A 21904-nucleotide genomic window follows, 5' to 3' on the forward strand; every position below is an offset into this window, starting at 1 on the left:
ATTTTAATTTTTCTTTGGGTGCCATATTAGAATTATTTATATTTTTAAAATTCTATTTTTAGTTAACGACATTGATATCATGCTAGCCTTGTTTTGATATTTAAATCTGTTTTAAATACTTCTGTATTATATACTTTATCAAGTATTGGCAGTATTTTGTTCTTTCTCTTGCCTTATTAATATAGTGGGGTTTTCAGTGTTTGTGGGGATTTTGTTGTTTTGTGTGTGGCTGGGTTTTTTTAACTATTGAGGCAAGTTGACTTCATAATCAGATCCTGTGAATTAAAAGAACAATATAGGCAATTACATCATCACACTAATAAAGAATTGTTACTGTAAGTCTGACAACTGGAATATTATGGGGAGTTTATGATTATTTTCACTGCTACTTTTTAGGGATTGTTTTATGAAGGGAAGACCATTTCATCTATTTAGACTTCTTCTTCAGTACCATGAGCCTGAACTCTGCTCCTTTCTTGATACTAAGAAGATGACTCCAGACTCATATGCACTCAACTGGGTAATAAAGTGAAAGTAGGGAAACATAATGAAAAATAAATTTCTGTTAAAATTTAAGTACACATTGCCAGTTTATGGAAGAGTAGTACAAGAGATTAGACATGCATATATAGAAATAAATTGCATGTTTTAATACAGTGTGGGCTTTTTGTCTTCAGTTCCTTAACATAAGGTATGAGATCCTGTTCACATCACGTTTTTATTGTACTGGTTGTTAATTGAGCCACCGACATTAGGAACTACTTGGAACAAGTAAGAATGCGAGCAACTGACAAAAAGTAAGAAGCCATGATGTTTGTTTTCATAGTGGGCAGCTGTGTGGTTGCAGATATGGATAAACATCAGCCTAACGGGTCCTGTAAAGTCAAATTACTAATCGTTTTAAAAATCTCCATGCTAATAGATCTGTTTGCCTCATACAGTGCTATGCCTTTTAGAATTTAGGCACATATATTTTACAGGTCTTCTAGAATTGGTCATTTCCTCCTCACCTTAACTTCAAAACTGCCTTGAGTTGGGGGTAGTTATAAAGATGATTACCTCAATCATTTTTTTAATAAAGTTTGTGGAGCGGCACTACAACATAAAGCAGCAAAATTCTCATGTTTCAATGCTACTTAGTATATGCAATACAAAATCATGTTACAGTGCTTGCAGAGGGAAAGTCTGTTAATTAATAAAGACAACTTTGACCCTTGAACGCTTCTAGGCTGCTCTTTCATACTCATTGGCCTTGCCTCTGTTACTTTCAGTTAAAGAAAGAAGACTGAATTATTAAACTGTGATGTCTCTATTTGTTGTGGGTTTTTTTAACATTTTTTTTTTTTAGACTGCTACCAATTTTAAATTAAAATGTATCCAGGAAAAATTTCCATATTCCCAAAATCTGCCTTTTGCCAGTCATATTCAAAAGAAGAATAGCTCTTTTTTTATTACTGAATCTCCCTTTTTTTATAGATGTAATTTTCCTTAGTAAATATAAACTTCTTTGAAGTTGTTTTTGAAAGTTTAGTGACTCACTAGGAAAAAATCTTCACTTTGAAAGGAGGTAAAGAAATGAGCTACTGTAGCTGCCAGTCCTCCATGTCATGGTTTCTGGTGTACAGTCTTAGGAAAAAATCTTAATCCTCATTTTATATTACAAGATTAACATTAAAATTCCTTGTTTATTCTGTGAAAAAATTTTAGTCTATGCAGAGGTATTTCTCATGTGTAGAAATACATAAGTAGCATTCAGAGACCTGCCATCGCCTCGTTCAGGGACATTTTGTCATCAGTTGCGTTTGACTCAATTTGATAGATCTTTTTACCTTTTGTTATAAAAATGTACTAGGAAGTGCTGAAATATTCCATGATAGTGTTTAAAAACAGATACTGAGCTTTTGAAAGCTGTAGCTCTTTTGAGACAGAGTTTTTATGCACCAACAAGTTCAGTAAGACCCCAGTGAAGCCAGCTCGTATGCATTTGAGTTAGGTGTGATTGCAAATATTATCTGGCACGTATGAAAAGAAGTTCCTACCTTTTCTTTTATCCCCTTTGAATTTTGCATTTCAGAAAGGATGTGTTTTTAAATGGGAACATGAGAACAGGCAAACAGTTTGTTAAATGGTAATGAAAGTTTTCTGTTGCTTCCAAATGTTTAATTAATCAGCCATAAAGCATCGTAATGTTAAGTAAGAGATCTTGTCAAACTAATGTGCAGCCATGTTCCAATAGCTTGGTTCTACTGTGAAAAATAAGAATAATGTTGTTTACAGAATCCTTTCAAAGTCCTTTTTGCTAAGCTAGTTGCTTAAATATATTCTCTTGTTGGTATAAATGGTATTTAGCAGTGGCCATGAGCAAAACAGTATTCCAGCCTGATTTTGTTATCCCTGGTTGAATTTGCAAGGCTGACAATGTACAGCTGAGTTTGCCTTCACACTGGGCATATTTGTTCACAGATAATCTGTAGTATTACTTCACTGTTTCCATAAAACTTGCTTTTGAGGGTAGATCCATCCTTCAATACATGGTGCAAATGTATGTTTTAACATAATTTTGTCGTTTTTATTTTCCTTTAGATATCTCGTCTCTTTGTTAAAAATGTTGTCTTGATAAGATTGTTCCTGGCTATTGCTTTTTTTCTCACACTATTTTCCAAATTTTTAGCTTGGAAGCCTCTTCTCATATTACTGTTCAGCTGAAGTCACTCAAGCAATATGGGATGGATATCTACAACAAGCAGATCCATTCTTTATTTATTTCTTGATGTTAATCATCCTTGTCAATGCAAAGTAAGTGTATAGTAAATTGCTTGGGACATTCCTTGCTGACACAGTTTTAATCCACTTTTGTTTCATTTCGGTTTTACTGACTTAATCTATGCCGTGATTTTACTGTTTTCAGAGACGTTATCTTAGCACAAGAATCCGATAAAGAAGAAATGATAAGTAAGTACTTCTCTTATATTGCTGCTGGTGAAATATTTACCATATAGCATAAACCCCATTGATTATTTTTAATGACTAAATGCCTGAATTATTTAATTATTTCTCTGTGATTTTTCTCATTAATGAATCCCCTCTACCCACTAATTCCCTTCTTACTGTGCTTTTGCTGCATCACATTTGCCCTGTCCTTAACATTCTTTCTTGTGTTTCCTTTCAGCACTCACACACCTAGTTTTATACTTCAGTTTGGAGTACGTGAAACAATCACCATGTTTCTAAGCCCAAAGCAGCAGCTTTCAAATCCTTCTTTAAATCTACTGCACTTGTTGCATTTTACAGATTATTATCGTTGTATGCACTTGATTGGAGCCCAATTCATTATTCTTGTCTTACCCTCTTCTGTTTTTATAGAAATTACACTAAATTTCTTGTGAGCCTATTTCTTCTGTCTTTGTGTTTTTTTACATTGCATAATACAATATAATTAATAATCTCCTAGTAGTTAAAAATGGAGGTGCTTGGAATTTTACGTCTTTGCCACATACTGCAGAACTACACCCTTGTACCATCCTGGACATATAATAGTACTACTGATTAAGTACTCTGTTTTAGAGTATTCTATTGGTCAGCCCTCTTTAAAAAAGGCAGATGACTTAGTATTGCAACTGAAAGCTAGAACAATACAGAAGTAAGAGTGTGGTAAAAAGTAATTTGTGTAGAAGTTTTGAACTTTCAGCAAATAGCATAGGTTTCCAATGGATAAGGAATACTTCCTGTATCTTCCCTTTCCACCTGGAGAGTGAATCAATATTTATGTTTAATCAATAAACTCAATTGTGTTATGCCTTATTAAAAATAAGTTATTTTATGATGTGAAAAGATCTATGGTACTTCTTTTCTATGTCTGAAATGAAAGTGCACTTATGTTGTTTGTGTATCTCAGAATCCTTAGAAACTTCACCAGCCAATCTCGATTTAGAGGATATAGAAGATCTCTTCTCTTTGGCACAATATTACTGTAGCAAAACTCCAGCTTCTTTCAGGAAGGTAATAACAAAGTAATTTTGAAATTCTTTGCTTTTTGGTGACTTTTTAAGCTCCTGCTGACAGTAACTTCGAAGATTTCATTGTGATGGTTTTTTAAACATTTTTGCATGTTCTTATTATGGTGGTGTTTATTGTTAGGATCTTTGAAAAATAACAATGTTAATTAACGAAACATGTTAGAGAGACGCTTCCCTGCAATATTCTCGCTTCATGACTGATTACCTTGTTTTGCAAACCAGGTTCTTGTAAGAACTGATGAAGCAAAAATGCCATACTGACACAATTGCATTGTAGTAGACTGCATAGCAGTCCTAGCTGTACTTGCAACAGCAAACAGGAAAAAGTCGGTTACTAGAGATAAAGCTGTCATCACCTGCACTGATCTTGCAGTTCTTCCTTACTTAAGGTATCTGACTTCAGTGAATTTGTGAAACAAAAGTACTTGAGAGTCATTGCCTTTGGCTTGTATGTAATTTCTCTGGTGTGTGTAGGCAGGTATGTGAGATTTTTTGGGGAAAAAAAAACAAGCTCACAAAAAAATGCAACCGAAAAACAAAACCCAGAGGTATTTCATCATGTTGCCGTGGTCAGAGTGGTGAACAATCATGTTTGTAATGCAAGTTCAAGCCTTGCCATCATTTTCAGAAAGAATTTCAGTTGATCAAAAATTTGATGACTATGTGGAGAAGATATGTGTGTATCGGGCTTAATGTTTGTGACATGGTGGATATAGTTTTACTTTAACCCTTCGCATCTAAAGGCAATGGGTTTAGTTAATTTTTTTTTCCCCTCTTGCCTTATTAGGACAACCACAGTCTTTTTGGCAGCAGCTTGCTGGGCCTCAAGGATGATGACACAGACTTGAGCCAGGCTCTCTGTCTAGCAGTTTCTGTGTCTGAGATTCTTCAAGCAAATCAGCAACAAGGCGTCAGTATACTGAATTCCTCTTTTTTTCTTCCCCAATTTTATAGCAAAGGAGAAGAATCACTTACTACTTTGTGTATCACAAATATTTTTAAGTGCTAACAACACATGAATATTTGCTATTTCAGGAAAAAGTATTCTTGTCTTGAAGTTGTCTCCCTTGTAAATGATCTTCTGACTGCAATGCATTTGTGCTGTAGCAACTAGAGCTACAGCGCAGGAGAGCTTAATATAGCTGATTTGAATCTGCGGAGTGTGAGCTTAAAGTAATATCTCACTAATTTGAATTCCTTTCCAAAGGTAGCTATTGTAGAGGAAAATTTAAAACCCACTGCTCAGTACCTTTGACAAGTATGCCATTATAAAATGTCTTTCACTTGTCAATGAAATGTTTAAACAAACAAAAAAATTATTCAAGCTATTTCTGTAGTAGTTAATTACAGATGTACTTAGATGCAGGGACTTCACTTAGAAGTATTTAAGACCAATATATGGATAATGGTGTAGCTAGATTACAGTGTTTTTTATTGATTACTAGCTTTTTGTAGTAGTTTCCAGGCCCCAGTTTCATCATGCATACTTTTTTTTTCCCTAGTCCAAGTAAAGTTAAGCATCTCTTTCTATCCTGTTTAAGTCGGTGGGATATAAAGCTATTCTTCTGTGCTGTGGCAAGTAGTAATGGACTGTTGGATTGGGATTTCAAAGTTGTCACTTCTGATGTCATGTTGATGTGTGCCCTCATACTCACTAGACTTCCTCTCAGTAGAGTTGAAATAGTTACACTGTGAATATTGCACTTGGGTGATCCTTTCCAATGTGCAAGCTGATGTATTAATGGGAAATCACTATTGGAATACTGTTGGTAGCTGTAGAAGTTCAGATTAATCAAATGAAATAAGATTTTGCAATAGTTGTTAGCCCCTTTGAGGGGTTCCTGTAGTATTGGAATTAGTATTAAAATATAATTGGATGATGTATTTCCTATCAATAATTATACAATTTTAAAATTTTGTAATGGGCAAAAATCTTTCTCTTTCAGGAAGGAGTAAGGTTCTTTGTAGTGGATTGTCGTCCTGCAGAGCAATACAATGCTGGACATTTATCAACAGCATTTCATTTAGACTCTGATTTGGTTCGTATGCTTTTTGTTTCTTTACTGGTTTTTGAATCCTAAGTTAAATAGAAGGAGAGAGAAATGTCTGTCTTGAAAAATAAATTATCCTTAGTTTAGACTCTAGTCTGTGGACTGCAGTGTCTAGCTATGTGATAAAGTTTCAAAAGTTAACTTCTCTGAAGGGGATTGGAACCATCGTTTTGCTGAGAAGTTTAGTCCTTAATGACACTAGAATTTGGGATTCCAGACTTCCTGTTCGTTGCTTAGAACTGGAAACCCATACAGGCTAAAGACCTAGACATTGTTTGTAGGAGAAATCTCTTTTTAGCATCATAATTTCTAAAGAAAGGTGCCATAAATTGTAACAAATAGCTTTTTTTTTTTTCCTCCCCAGCCAGTCTTATTACAGCCTGCTTGTAAGGAGCATACGTCTTGAAAAGGATTTGGTTGCTCCTTTAAAATTTTCGCAGTACAATATGAGAGAGGAAGTGCATTAATTTTGGGACTGAGGTGTACTATGCACTAATTACTTCAGTGAAGGTCTTGCTGTAGTTTCCATTTGATTACGAATTCCTAACTGGACACTCAGTCTTATTTTTCTTTGACCTTTTTTCCACAAATCACTTGGGCTTCAGCTGGCTCACAGTGTATTCTTCCCTTCTAGATTAACGCTCCATTATTTCACTTCAAGCAGTCTACAGATGCTACATGGAATGATTTCTATGTATATACCCCATAAAAGGTTTTTTTTACCTTTCTTGGTTAAGAAACTCAGTCCTGCATCTATTATCTTTACCTCTGTGATTAAAATGAAGTATTATTCAGTATTATTTGCACAAGTAATGTGATTCTTGTGATCCTGTGAAGTATAATTATACAGGAGAGAAAAGGAGGCTGAGGGGAGATCTTAGTGCTCTCTACAACTACCTGAAAGGGGGTTGTAGCGAGGTGGGTGTTGGTCTCTTCTCCCAAGTAGCAATTGATAGGACAAGAGGAAATGGCCTCAAGTTGCACCAGGGCAGGTTTAGATTGGATATTAGGAAAAATTTCTTCACCGAGAGGGTTGTCAAGCATTGGAACAGGCTGCCCAGGGAAGTGGTGGAGTCACCATCCCTGGAGGTATTTAAAAGATGTATAGACATGGCACTTAGGGACATGGCTTAGTGGCATACTTGGCAGTGATTGGTTAACAGTTGGACTTGATGATCTTGAGACCTAAATGATTTTTTTTTTTTCCCCAACCTAAATGATACTATGATTCTATGATACAGTGTTCTGGGTTTTAACCTAGATTAAAACAATTATTTAAGAAAAAACTTTCCCCATGGTATGTGGGTGTCCTTCTGCCAGCCTTAATTGAACATCGTATTCAATAAAGTAGGACTAAGCATTATAAATTATTAAAAACCTAGTAATACATGAAAAAGAAGTCCATTAGAAAGAAGACAATTACATTGAATGTGATTAGTTCGTATGTATTTAAGTTATGTATTGGAATTAACTTCTGTAGTGTGTGTCAGTTGGTATGGTTGAGGTCCTTCATGAACCATGATGGATGAATGTCACCAGGCTCGTCTCTGTTTTTAGAACATTAATGCCAGGAAAACATGTAAGGAATAATCTTTGAGATGATAAGCCATTGATGGAACTTGAGTGCATTTTTTACGTATGTATGTGTGGAATACACACAATTTACTTTAAGGAGAGGCAATGGGGAAAGCACTTGGGAATCCATCTCGTTCATAGGTAGTCATTAGGTAGAGGAAGTTGTGAAATTTAGCACCTACGTAATAAAGCAACAGCATTTGGCTCTAGAAAAACTGCAGTTAAAATTCAAGTTGACTTACTGATGGCTAGTCTGTCTAGGTTGTGTACGTGTTACTTTGTACTTCATCATTTAATCAAGTGTAAAGGCTAGATAATGAGAATTCCCCCCCCACCTCAATCCAGTTACAGGTCAATATTTCCTTCTTATTTTAAATAAGTGCCTTCCCCACAAAAGCAGGTTAAAATTTCATCTGTGTTTAGAAAGTTGTCATTTCTCCATATCTTTCATGTAGCAGCTCATTGTTTTTGTATGCACAATAGGCCTTCAGGAGACCACAGCCTTATGTTTTTGAGAGTATTAAGAATCCCAGGTATCTCCTTTGTACTCCTGATTATAATTTTTTTTCCAAATCTTGAGAAGTAAAGGAGGAAAAGCTTAGCAGGGAAACAACAAGAGGAGGACCTTACTGGCACCTGGAAATTCTAGGTATTTAAAGGTTTTCAAAACTGCAATGTTTGAACGTGTTGTGCTCAAGCATATGTAAATATGGAAATCAGCCCCTCTGCCATATTGCCAACTTAATGCAACATGAAAGTTTTAAAAACTTTCTCTACTATTATTTGGTGTCTGCAAAAATAAACTAACAAATTTTAGCTGCATTTCTTTCCTGGGGAGAGCAAGGTGGAGTGAGGAAGAAGAGGACCATTCTTAGTGCTCTTACATAACATGAGGTCTGGGTCAGCCTGTCTTTTTTTTGTGTGTGTGTCTTCTACAGTGATGATGTTGCCTTATTTGTGCTCAACAAATTATAACCGTTTTCAAAGTTTGTATCTTTTCACAAGTTGTGTTATAGTATGTTGGTGTCAAACAGCACTTTTTGCTTGTTTGTTCCACAGATGCTTCAAAACCCATCAGAATTTGCACAGTCTGTAAAATCCCTATTGGAAGCACAAAAACAGTCTATTGAGTCTGGCTCCATAGCTGGTGGGGAACATCTCTGCTTCATGGGAAGTGGCAGGGAAGAAGAAGATATGTATATGAACATGGTGCTAGCACACTTTTTACAGGTACAATTAAATTGCTGTTGATTTTAATAGCTGAAATAAAGTGTTTGCACACATCATTGATATTAAATGGCAAAATATTTTCCCCTTAAAATCTTAACTGTTTTTTACATTACTCAAGTTTACAGTTTTTATGAAATTAACCAATGTTTCATTACCGTGCTTGCAAAACTAATTCCACAGATACTTCAATTAAAAATGTATTTTCTATTGCAGAAAAACAAAGAGTATGTAAGCATTGCCAAAGGAGGATTTATGGGTAAGCTTATTAATAATGAGCTTTGGCTTGAGAAAACTTGGTACCTTAATGCTGTTGCTATTTTTATTAGGCTTTGGCTAGAAATCAGCTAAATGAATAGCAAATATGTCTCATTTGTCAGGTTTTTGTTCTGTGTGAGTCAACATTGTGCACTTGCACTTTTGTGGTTAACTGTTACGGCTTACCCATGTTTCTGAATGGTGAAAAATTAATACAGGAAGTGGGGCAATTCCCTCTTTCTTCTAACTTGTCATTCTTGATGTTTAGCCTCTGTAGATTGCAGGTCTGTATGAAGATGGTACTTCATAATTGTCATTAATTGTCATGTTTTCTTAAATCATCAGTTCATGATTGTACAGTTTATGTTGCTGGAATCAATCAAGCTCTACAACAGTGGAGAGATCTGTGCTACAATATGAATATAGAGGCATTACTAGTCAATATGTGCAGTGTCATAACAGCTATCTTTAGGATCGAAGCAGTGATTTATTTTTAGTTGCTGCTGTATTTTAACATTTATTTCTTTACTAAAATAAAGATTCTCCTAATGCCTTTGTACTACTGAAAGAAAATAATTTGGAGCAAAAATTTTTACTGATTAGTCTTGGATGTGCAGTATTTTCACCAACAGACTAATTGCAGTGTAGTTCTGAATGTTTTTTAATGACCTCTTAACAGCCCTTCAGCAGCACTTAGCAGATATCAATGTGGAAGGACCAGAAAATGGATATGGCCACTGGATTGCTAGTACGTCAGGCTCAAGAAGTAGCATAAATTCCTCTGTTGATGTAAGTGAACTTTCAGCTCAGGTGGTATAGTGGGATGGGAGCCCCAGGTGTACTGAATTTTTTCTTCATATTCCTCATTCAGTTCTGTAAAATGCGTTACTGCAAGTCATGATTGTTTTCAGTTGGGTGTTTAATTTCAAACTATATTCACTGTCTAGTTGGAGGTGACCTAAACATTTTTAATCCTCTTGAGAGGAAGAACTTGTAGAAAAGGACTTGCTGTAGTCATTCTCCAGCAGAATTTATGTAATGGATAAATCTTTTCCTGGCTCTTTTTCAATTGGGGAATAAATTATTATAAAACTGGCATACAGTTTCATGGGAAAGCTCAAAATTGTCTCTTTTCTACAGCTGATATGTTGTGTGTAGAATTTGGCTTTTAATTTGGATACAATTTATCATTAATAGAATTTCTTCCTCTAGATTTTCGTAGGAGAATGCTCAGTAATAATATTTGTTAAGCTTGCATTATTGGATCATCTTTACCTCAGACACCTATCGTTGCCATCATTTGATAGAACTCTCAAAGAATACTTAAGGCTGTAATTAATGTTCTAATGAGTATCAAAAAGTACATTACTATTTTGTAGTCTATTTTCTTTCTTAACAAACTAGAGATGAAATAACATTATTTTTATATGATTAATCCTGAGAGGAGTTACTTTTACAGGGTGATTCTCCTAATGGTTCAAGTGATGGAAAAGGAGTAAAGTCCCTGGTGAATAAAATGACGGTCGCTTTGAAGACTAAATCTGTGAACGTGAAAGAAAAAGTCATTAGTTTTATTGAAAATACATCTACTCCAGTAGACAGGTACATCATTTATATCTCACTGTGAATTAGGAGTGAGGAATGACTTCCCATTTCAGGTGGCTACTTGGTAAATAGGAAGACTGTGCTAATTAGGAAAAAAGTTATCTTCCAGTTTCAGCTTTTAGATTTCCTAGCCCTACTCTCCTCACAATTTTATCATGACACGGTAAGCCTACTGTGCTACCTCAGTATTGCAAGGCCAGTGTGAGCAGCCTTTTCTCTTGAATGTTTATCTAGAATTTGTCACTGCATGGTTAGTTTGACTTACATGTCAGTTCTGTATTCAGTCTGAAAGTCAAGAATGATTTCACTTTTATTGGATTCTGGACAGGGTTTTTTGGTTGGTTGGTTTTGTTTTTTTAATGCCCCATCTTGTCAAGTGGAGGTTAACTTTTTAGAAGATCTTGATTTTTCAAGTGCCGCTGTAAAGCTGCTTTTCAAACCCAGAAGCTACTCTTGTTCATTTTTTTTGTATTTTCAAGTAGAGCTTGGAACAAGAATGTGCAAACATGTTAAAAGACACTTTCAAAATTGGAAGTCATCATTCCAAACACTTATCTTAACTAGGTAAAGGTATTAACAGCTTTCATCTGTCAAAACTTCAATTGGATAGCCTGCTTTAGAGTTCTTTAAAATGCAGCCTTTGGAGTTGCATGTTGCTAAGACATTGGTATACAAGAGTCTTACAGAATTAGTGTTTGTTTGATAGCAGGATTTAAAATATGTGCTAACCTAACAGTAGTTCTTAGTATACTGTCTTGTACCTAGTCAAAAGGTACAGATTGTTGCTTCTTTTTGTGTTGAAAAATGATTTTTTTATTATTATTTCACAATTAGAGGCAAAAAGCTCTTAAATATCACTTGGTAGTAGCTTTTGTTGTGTGAAGAATTCAAGTAAGGTTTGTATGTAAGCCGTGGAAGCAATGCATCTTTTAGTAGATTTTTTACAAATATTTCTCTTGTGGTTCGCTGTCATGGAGCATTGCCTTTATTTATCAGCATCCTCCTTGAAGAAGATACATTGCCAATATAGAGCATTTCAATTCTTTATCTAGACTTTTCCTTTAAACTTTTTTTTTTTTTAATTCTTTTGTTCTGTCCTCTGCCCCAATGTGCTATAGAATACCTTTCAATATTCCCTGGCCAGACAGAGCAAGCCTGGAGCGGTAAGCTTGATAATTAAGTAGTCTGACTAAAACCACCTTTGTTGTATTTAGCATGGCATCACAATATTTGTAAGCATTGGTTACACTGACAAATTTGCTCACATATTTTTATATTAATTTTTTAAAATGTATTAAAGCTATTGTTTTTTACAAGTACTGGTCAGGGGACTAGAGGAAGAAAAAGAATGTATAGGTAGTGCTTTCTTCTCTTAGTTTCTGCTTTATTTCTGTTCTCGTCCTTACTATTACTCTTTATGGAACTTTTTTTTACTTGTAATTTCCTGTATACATTTTATTAGTGACTGGTACTAGTGAAAGACACCAGGAGCAATTACTGAACAAATTATGACTTAAGGTTTTAACAAGAGAGACTACAACTATGAAAAGGCCTTTTAAAAAAAGGCCTTTTATAGGCATATAAGTTTATAAGGCATCACCAGAGCTTAGATATAACAGGGAACCCATATGGAAATTCTATCTGGAAATCTGGAATGTTTATGCTTCTCATCACATGATGATAGAACACGCTGATAGAAACAGAGGTGCTCATTACTGGGAAAAGAAAAATACTGAGTTAATAAGTAAATATGCCTTGCAACTCTCCCTCATCTTGTTCACATAACTACTGCGTTTCACACAGACGTAGAGTCCCTTCACATTTGTCTCAGATTTATTGCCTTATAATTATTTCAGAAATAAAGATTGTGAATTGAGGTTATAAGAAATTACTTGTCATAACTGAAGAACAGCTCGTGCATAATCACTTTGGAACTTTGGTTGTACTTCAGGAACTCTGTTGTAGCTTTGGACCCACATAGACTGAAAAGCGTGAAGATCGGTGCTGGAAGAGTTACTGAAGATTTAAAATGCTGTTTGGGTTTTCAAGGATTTTGGACCAATTCTTCTTTCAAGTAGTTTGCACATAATTTGAGATAGGATTTAACCATAAGCATTGCAGAATGGTGGTGTGTGAGCAAAACCCATAGTAATGTTAACCAGCATTCTTTAAAAAAAAAAAAAGTGGGAATATCCCAATAGCACATAATATATTTTGTTAATTTAGAAATCTTAAAGATCATGGGGATTTTCCCCCACTTGTTGTTGATCACATTTTAGATGGTAAGAAACTGTTAAAATTCCAACTTAAAACACTCGGTGACTGTGTTCAATAACTGAAAGACACTTGAATCTGTATTTGTAACCAAGAAGTTTTGATATATTGAGATTATACTTCAATTGTTTTACTTGTTCCTTTCACTCATATTGCTTATCTTCTTTCATTGGGAAGATGCAATAATAAATTTGCTCACACTATGGATCACTAGACTATCCTCTTAAATTTGCAGCTCTTAAAAACCTGGAATGGCATTCTTTTCCCATCCATCCAATTAGATCCACTTTGTTTTTATCACCAATATATTTCATTTTGCAGGTTTGCCACTAAAAGGAATTGCATTCAATTTGTAACAATGTAATGATGGCCCTCCATTCAAGCAGATTGAAGGAAATCCATTTCTAGTTTAAGATGTTACCAGCTTTTTATAAAGCAGCTTTTTACTTTCTCTTCTCTTGACTAACTTTGATCTATAAACACCGGTGAGATCTTCTCTTAAATCCTCTCCGTGTAATTCAATTTGACACTATTTAAATGTGCTTCTTCTTACTCAATTGGTTATGTAAAAGCCTCCATATAGAAGCACTGCCCTCTTGAATTGTCAGTGTCATTGATGCTTATTGTCTTAAACACTAGTGAGCATGTTTTTCTATGTTTATTTCTTGTTTCATTGTAGAATGCATTTCTGTTGTTTTGGGGTTTTTTTTCCTGTTGAACATTTCCTTGATTTTTCTACGTTAGTAAATTTAGCCATAGAAAACAGGTTTCTTTTTTAGCTTTCAAATATGCTTTCAGGAATACATAAGTACTAACATTCTTTTATGTATTACTAAAAAGGTTGCCTCTCCAACTTGGTTCTATAGTAGCATGTGAACTGGAGTTTGTGAATATACTTAAAACAGGAACCAGGGCTTATAGTTTTATAGGAAATATGAATACACATTATGGGGAGGGAGTTTATAGAAATTGAAATGGGGGAAAGAGGCAAGCATATTTTGGTTTTGTTTTTTTTTAAACTACTACATGTTGCCAGTTCTAAAGGCTAAAATCATGAACTGTTATTTTTTTCAGCAATTACCTATTTTGTAATATAAGGCTTTTGTATTTTTTGTAATAAAAAGGCTTTCTGTACCTTTAGGTTTCCTCATATTTTTTAGGTATTCTCAGCAGTTGAGGGCCAGGACTTTTAACATGACAGCTGTGACCATGTAATAACAGTACTCTGAGCTGGAGCTTTAAAATATCTCATGATTTGCAACTATTACTGTCAAACATTAAAACTCAGTTGTGTGTGTTTTGCATCATTTAATATGATCTGTAGAAATAGACTTAGGTATGATTTTTGAGGTCAATATCTATACAGAAATACCAGTGATGCTGGGATTTTAGCAGTAGGAATTGCTTGACCAAAGATTTCAGGATTTGGTTCATGCTGGAGAAGGTAATGGACAGGAAGTCAGAGTTCACACTATAGTGTATGGTTTATAATAACCCCACTCTGAAATGCTTAAGGTATTTTGTTATCTTTTGAGGAATTAACCAGAAAATGAGCTTCCAGACATGTTAGTTAATAGTCTTCATTTTTTTTCTCCATCCTAATTTGGCATCCTAGTAGTGCTGCACTGACTGTCCAGAAATATTTCAGTTTCATGCTAAAAAATTCGTAGCATGTTGTCAGTTTTCAGGTCTCTAATGTATTTTGTCATTTGAGAAGGTGACCAGAAGTTCTTTTTAAAACAAAGAAGCATTTCTTTTTACTTTATTTTTTACAACAGTCACCCTTACCAAGTAACTGAAATACATGCTTGCACTAACCAAATTGCTTGTTGGGTCAATCACAGCTTCCTTGCAGGCAGCTTCATGAAATTCTCTTGTCCTTCTCAGTTGCACAGTTGTGTGCTAATTGTCACAAAATGTCACACATTTTGCTAATATGTTATTGTAGGAGTCATACCATCAGTTTGAAAATTACTTTCCTTCTCCCATCCCATGTCCTCTTCTGCCCTTTTCATTGCCAACAGACATGTCAGCAGCAGTGACAGAGTAGGAAAACCCTACCGTGGTGTGAAACCAGTATTCAGCATCGGAGATGAAGAAGAATACGATACTGGTACAGTAGAAGATTTTGCTCTTACCTAGATTAGCTTACTTAAACAAAATTATTAAGTTTGGCTAAATCATAAGAGTGTATTTGACATTTTTGTCTTACAGTGTGACATTTTTCTAACTGTTACCCTTGGTTGTGTTTGTTACGGTGGTGTCTAGGACCAACCAAGAAAGAAACATCCTTTTCAAATACATAGTAGCAGACTAAATAAAAAAGATTTTGTGGTAGGCACCAAACAGCCAACAGGATGAAATGGAAATAGATGGGTTTAGTGGATCGTTTGTGTTCACTTGTTATTTCTGTAGTAAAGATCTGTTTTTCTACACTGGTCTTGTATGTGTAAGCCTGCAATTGTACTGCTATTACTCACAACAGTAAGCAAAATGTAAAGGACCTAGTTTGGCTGATAGATCTCAGGTTGAATCTCTAGTATTGGCAGTCAGTGTAACAATATAAATTCCTGAAAATATAGTTGGAGCTAAACTTAACATGGCTAATGTGTACACACCTCTCCAGTGTTTTGAACTTCGCTTTTTAGGATTGAATCTATTAATAATTGATTCATCTTTAATATGCATGCAGAATGCTGTAGGAAAAAAAGTGCAATTTTAATTTAATTTTTTTATCTAGTTGAAAAATTACAGGAAAAATTGAAACACCATACTTTTCACAAAGGTGGTGGGGTTTTTTTGAGACCAGTGCTAACGTTAGAATGGTGCAGATCTACTGCTGTCCTGGTTTTGTTCTGGTAGTGTTACCTCACTCCCAACCATCATCATCTCACAAGTAACCATTCTGTGACCAAAAGGCATACTCAGCTTCCATGTGAGAAACAAATAACTAGACTAATCTTTGACCAGCAAAAGAAATAAGTTAGGAAGTTTAATGAAAGAGGTTCATAGAATCAGGAGTTGTTTAAGTAAGATTGATGACAAACAGTTGATCATGGTTTGTCTGCTGTAAGAATTGGGAAGGAGCAAAATGAAATTATCAGGCAGAAGCTTTAACACTAACAAGATACTTCTCCAAATGCCATGTAATTAAGTTTGCACAGTTCTTTGGGCATCCATAATAGTGTTTCACAAAGTCTGTGTGGTTTCAGAAAACCAGGCCCTCAAAGACAAATTGTCTAGAACATATTTTGTTCTAAAAAACATGGTTGTTTGCTAATTTCTATTTACATTTGCTTTTAAAGGCACTATTAGACTTAATAAGTAAGCAGAATCACTGCAATGATTTGAAGAAGCAAAGTCAACACATAGGAAGTGAAATAAATGTTTTGGTACAGACGAATGGAAAAAGTGAACCTGTTTCTGTATAATTGTTTTTGTGAAGTTTTAATGGGTTTTTCATAGTAAGTAATTGCAGTCAGCTATAATAACTGGAACCTGCTCTAGGTGGCCCTGCTCAAGTAGGAGAGTTGGACCAGATGACCTCCAGAGGTCCCTTCCATCCTCAACCATTCTGATTGTGTGAAATGAGGATGCATTTTGTTCCGTTCTGTTGAATTTCATAATGTGTTTTTTTGGTGAAAACCTTTTCAAAAGTCTAGCTAGAATTCTGAATTGCTTTGAAATTTAACAAAGTTTAACAAAGTGTAGAAAACTGTCTTTGAAAAAGACACTTTAAAGGCGTGTCCTTCAAAGTTATTTCTGGGAGTATTTTCTATGGATTTAACATAGTACATTGTTTTAGATAAATAGATTGCTTAAATTCTTCTAATGTAGCACCAAAATTACTATCTAAAGATAATCACCATATTTAGACAGAAAAACAGTATTATGCAACTAAGTGATAACACTTGCAATAGTTTTGAGTGTTTCACAGAAGTCTGTGCTGAAAATTTTGGGGTTGAATATGTTCTTAAATGTCCTTAGAAAAGGAGGTCAACCCAAAGGCAACAATTTTTGCTAATGATCCGAGGTTGTTGGAGGTGGTAAAGACAGACTCAAGAATTGAAGGTGTCTTTTGCTAGTCTGAGTAACTGGGCAATAAAATGGCACATGAAATTCAGTATGAATTCAGTATGAATTTCATGTGAGGCAAGAAAGACATAGGAAAAAAAAACAGTTCTAGTTTCAGATACAAAACGGTAGACTGATTTGGCTGTGTCCAGGAGCAGTAGGTTTGTAGTAAGTAAGCGCTCATTAGCAGTCAGAAAAGTAAATCAAATGCTAGGAAGTATGAGGAAAGGAACAGAGAATAAAACAGGTCATTATGTCACTGTATAAACCTATGGTTTAGCCACACATTGAATATTGTCTGTCTTGATCCTCTACCTCAGAAACAATATGTTTGAAGAGGTTCATAGAGGGATAAGAAGGGTGAGGAAGGATGTGAAGTGGCTTTCACAGCAGGCATAACTGAATATTAGAACTTTTGTTATGTGAAACAGGCAATTTAAGGGAGGAAAAGTCCCCCACAGAAATAATGCATGGCCTGGAAAGGGATCAACAGATACTTACGAGAAACTAGAAGCCGCAGAAGGAGGCTTTCCTGGAATGTAGTTGACATGTTTTTGGTACTCCTTGCCAAAAGATATTTGTGTTGTAGATGCAAAAAGTTTACATGGCTTCAAGGAAAGTCTGGACAAGTTAATGTAAAAGAGATCTATTAAACTTTACTGAATGGACAAATCAGGCCGGCCTAATAAATCCCCTGAGCTGAAAATAGTTGTCTGCTGAAAGAGAATTAGAAGAGAGATATCAGATATGCATGCCTCTTTCTTTCTTCCCTCTGAACAGTTGTTTATGGCTAGATGGACCTTGGTTTGAACCAGTGTAGCTACTATGGGTTTAAGTGAGTTGAAAAGTTGTCTGATGTTGTATGAAAATCTTTTCTTTTTTCTTTTCACCCCCTCCCTTCAAAATAGATGAAATTGATAGCTCCTCAATGTCAGATGATGATCGAAAAGAGGTCGTCAACATCCAAACATGGATAAATAAACCTGATGTGAAGTATAACTTCCCCTGTAATGAAGTAAAGGAAAATGGACATATGTTTCCCAGGTACTGGAATTAGTCCTAAGCTTAATGAAAATGTCTTGATACACATTAAAAAAAAAAAAATTGGGCAATTAAGTTATTCTTGATATTGAACTAGGAAATGAAGGTGAAAAACAGCCTAGAACAAAATGTTACCACTATATTTGCATTCTTATATTTGCAGTGTTATAGAATAGTAATTATGTACAAAACCTAGTATAAAACAAGATAGGAAGAAAAATATTCTCAGTATACATAGGCTTATTTTTAAGACCAGGTAGACCCAAGTACCTGTGGTTTTGGCTTTTCTAGTCTACTTGTCTCCGTGTCTTGTACTATGCACCCATCTTGTCCCTAAGATTCAGTGACCTTGTTAATCCTGCAAGAGCAAAACATGATGCTTGCTGTATTTTGGCTTCACCGAAGAGTACAAATCCTATTGAATCTGGATAACAGAAAATGTTGATGGGCTTTCTCTTGCATCATGGTCTGTTCTTGTCTTTTATTATTAATTTTATTGTCACATTAGATTTATATGGTGTATGATTAGTAATCTGTCATAGTATGATTTCTCAAACTGAGTTGGAACTCAACTAGTGTATTCCGACCACTAGTTGAACATGCATTCCTCCAATGAAGAAGGCGAAAGTGGGTCTTGAACTGAGCTAGCACATCAGCATCTCCACATTAGGACTTGTACAGTGATTGACAGCCATGGAGTCCCGGCATGTCCTTTTAACTTAGATCTGATGCTCCACATGTAGAGTTGCCGCTCTATAGGTGGAGGCATGGGGTTGGGGTATGATTAAAAGATGAGAGAGACACATATTACTGGTGGTTGTGATCTTTGTTGATAGCACACGTGGCTGTTGTGTTGAGGTCGTGATGTTAACTGCTCATTCTGGTTTTGTATGCTGTTGAGGATCCCATGCTTGTTTTCAAAAATGGCTATGATACAGTACTCAAGGAAAAACTGAAGTATTTTGTAGACTTTTCTAAATTACAGATTTTAAAAGCATTAAAATTGTTTCTTAGATTGAGAACTGTTTTCTCTAGGTCTCTCCATATAGCTCATTTGTAGAATTTAGCTTTCTAAATAGCTGATACTTAGTTCGATAGCAAATTTAATTTGTATTTTTCTTTTCCTTCAAGTCATCTCCTAGTAACGGCAACTCATATGTACTGTTTGAGAGAGATTCCATCGCGAAAGGGACTGGCTTACATACAGTCTCGACAGGCACTCAACTCTGTAGTCAAAATCACATCTAAGAAGAAACACCCCGAACTAATCACCTTTAAATATGGAAATAGCAATACTTCAGGCATAGAAATTTTGGCAGTTGAAAGGTAAGCCATCTCAGTAGCAGAGGTGTAAGTAGTAATGATACATAGAATGCTGTCAACTGGAAATCAGGGGCATGCTGTAATTCCCAGAATTGAGTTAAAAAGTAATGTTTTTTTTATTTAGGAATAGATAGTTTGAATGTGAACTAGAAAAAAGATCTGCCAGCAGAATGCAGAGAATTTTACAAGACCCAGCAGAGAGGAACTCCATGGTCTACAGTGACAGTTGTTGAGGATGGGATGTGTGCAAGTGTTTTCTTTTTGTAATATGTCTTAAATGAAAATGAAGTGGACAACTATTTGCAGCCTAACGTATGGATTTGTGAAGAGTGGGATTTAAGAGAGTGGTCTTTCTTCTGTTGTGTCTTTTCTTGAGACCTCTAACTCTTCCTATACATTGTATGAGGAGTACAGGAGCCTAGCCTCAAAACTCTAAACCCCTGAAACCCAGTTCCTGAAAGTTAGGTATTGCCATGCTCAGCGTTTGCATGCTTAAGACTGGGGGAGAGTCAGAGGGATGGATGTATTGGGCTTTTTTCCATTGGTGTAGCCTGTTGTTTCATGGCACTGTTTTAATAAAGTTGCTGACACCAGTTGGACATTTTCTTATCCTCTTCCTTGGGGGAGGACTGTGTGCAGTGGGTGCTCTGTTTTCACAAGAAGTGGGAGATGAGTTTCCTAGCTAACTAGGGAAGTTGTATGCCTGTTGTCTGCTTAGAATTAAATTAATTTGGTAGTAAGTCAGTCAAAGATAAATTAAAATTTTGCAGAGAACTTTGCTGCTTGTTGAATTACTTCAGCATCACCTTGTTGATTGGAACAAATCCAGAAGAAAAAAGATCATAAATAAATGATCTAGAGCTATCTATAGGAACTAAAAAAAAAAAAAAATTGGGGAGGTGGGCGGGCGGGACTGCCATGCTTCAGTTGGACAGTGCTATCTGTAGACATCTTGAACTGTCTGATCTATACCATTGTTAATTAATGAAGAACCTTTCCTTCCCAGGATGGCCTGTGAAGTACTCCTCAACTGTTCTAAGTGCACAAATGGAAAGTGTTTCATAGTATAAACAGGAAATGTTATTTTCTCAGTAGTTTTTCATTTTAATACGTTACCCTCCTCCTTCCTCCTAGTTTGTGCCAGAGGAAAAAAAAACCCAAGAATTATGGAATTGATACTCAAAAATTTTATAGTGAATTAATGATAGCTTTTTCTAATCTTTTTTTAAGGTATTTGATTCCAAATGCAGGTGATGCGACCAAAGCCATAAAACAACAGATCATGAAAGTACTGGATGCCTTGGAGAGTTAATAACTAAAGACTTTGTAAAGAACAGTTTATAAAGAAGAAGCAGCCAAGATACTGTATGTGGACACAAGCTGACTGTTGCCCAACTGAATACTAACTTAAGAGGATTTTTCTATTTGCTGATGGGAGTGCCTGAGTAGCAGGCTTAAGATAGGGTAAATTATTATCAATTTCTGAACAGTATTTTAATTTTTTTGTTTGTTTGTTTTGAAGAAATGTTTATTATAAAGGTCAGTTTGTTTCACTTTTAATGCAACCATAATGTGAGTGATCTGTATCTTTGCAAGAGAAGATGCAGCTGGGTTCGCATTAAGTGGATTAAAGAAATGAAGCACTGCCAGATACAGAGAAGCAGTTGAAAACAGAATGGGTTTTAAATTACTGTCCCTTGAAAGTAAGATGTCTCCATTGCCTACAGTCTATAAATTTGATTTTGCCTACTGGGTAGTATCAAGGACTGATTCAAAACTTAGGTTTATGAGCAGAGCTGATAAAAAACTTAGAAATACTGGTTCCTTCTCATTAAAAATGGTTAGGTCCAGCTTGGGCTGCAGATAAATGGAAAAATTGCAAGCAATTTGTAAAATTAACTTTTTAAAAAGTCTTATTCTGCTACTAGGTTAAATAATTGGAATTGGTGGTGAGGGTATTTTTGAATACCAAAATGAACTGGGCATAATAAGCTTTTAGTTACAAGGTTGTGATTTTTTAATTATGCAAAATTTTGCATTTCACATGTTGAGGCTGTTTCTCTTGGAAAAATGGGTGTGTGCATTGAAATTGAAGTTAATGCTTCATGACAGAATATGACAGTTGAAGACAAGTTACCTTGCTCCTCAGAAACAAAATGTCAAAGATGATAATTAGACGTTTAAAAACCTTCAATTCAGCACAGGATTGAGTATGTGCTGATTGAAGGTGTGTTCAGCAAGAAAATTAATGCACACAAATAAAGTGAAGAGATTAAAGTGCTATATATCTGTGATAAATGTATTCATTACCTCTTGCCTTCATTTATTCAAGAATTTCTTTATATTTGTTTAACTAACATCTTCTAAATTAGTTCGTGTTTAAGAGATGGCAACTATGTGATTGTTTATCAGCAGCTTTCCACTTGTTCCAAGAACGGTTCTCTTGTTAAAAAGCTCAGT

At 35.3% G+C, this 21904-nt stretch overlaps 1 protein-coding gene across 2 annotated transcripts in view; it reads left to right on the forward strand.

The window, feature by feature from the left end:
• TBC1D23 (TBC1 domain family member 23) overlaps positions 1-20756 on the forward strand; it is a gene marked incomplete at both ends in the record, with an annotated part of 32859 nt that extends 12103 nt beyond the window's left edge. For both annotated transcript variants that reach the window (XM_082005016.1, XM_082005015.1), the window contains 15 exons: positions 397-520; positions 2672-2796; positions 2909-2952; positions 3896-3999; positions 4804-4926; positions 5963-6055; positions 8702-8872; positions 9086-9128; positions 9807-9916; positions 10587-10729; positions 11851-11895; positions 15031-15119; positions 17989-18124; positions 19253-19447; positions 20675-20756. In XM_082005016.1, the coding sequence (XP_081861142.1) occupies positions 397-520; positions 2672-2796; positions 2909-2952; positions 3896-3999; positions 4804-4926; positions 5963-6055; positions 8702-8872; positions 9086-9128; positions 9807-9916; positions 10587-10729; positions 11851-11895; positions 15031-15119; positions 17989-18124; positions 19253-19447; positions 20675-20756 (1627 nt within the window). The remainder of the gene's footprint in view (positions 1-396; positions 521-2671; positions 2797-2908; positions 2953-3895; positions 4000-4803; positions 4927-5962; positions 6056-8701; positions 8873-9085; positions 9129-9806; positions 9917-10586; positions 10730-11850; positions 11896-15030; positions 15120-17988; positions 18125-19252; positions 19448-20674) is intronic.
• Between the last annotated feature and the right edge of the window lie 1148 nt (positions 20757-21904).

This window comes from Phaethon aethereus, assembly GCF_964289735.1.
Source record: "Phaethon aethereus genome assembly, chromosome: 1".
Classification (NCBI taxonomy): domain Eukaryota; kingdom Metazoa; phylum Chordata; class Aves; order Phaethontiformes; family Phaethontidae; genus Phaethon; species Phaethon aethereus.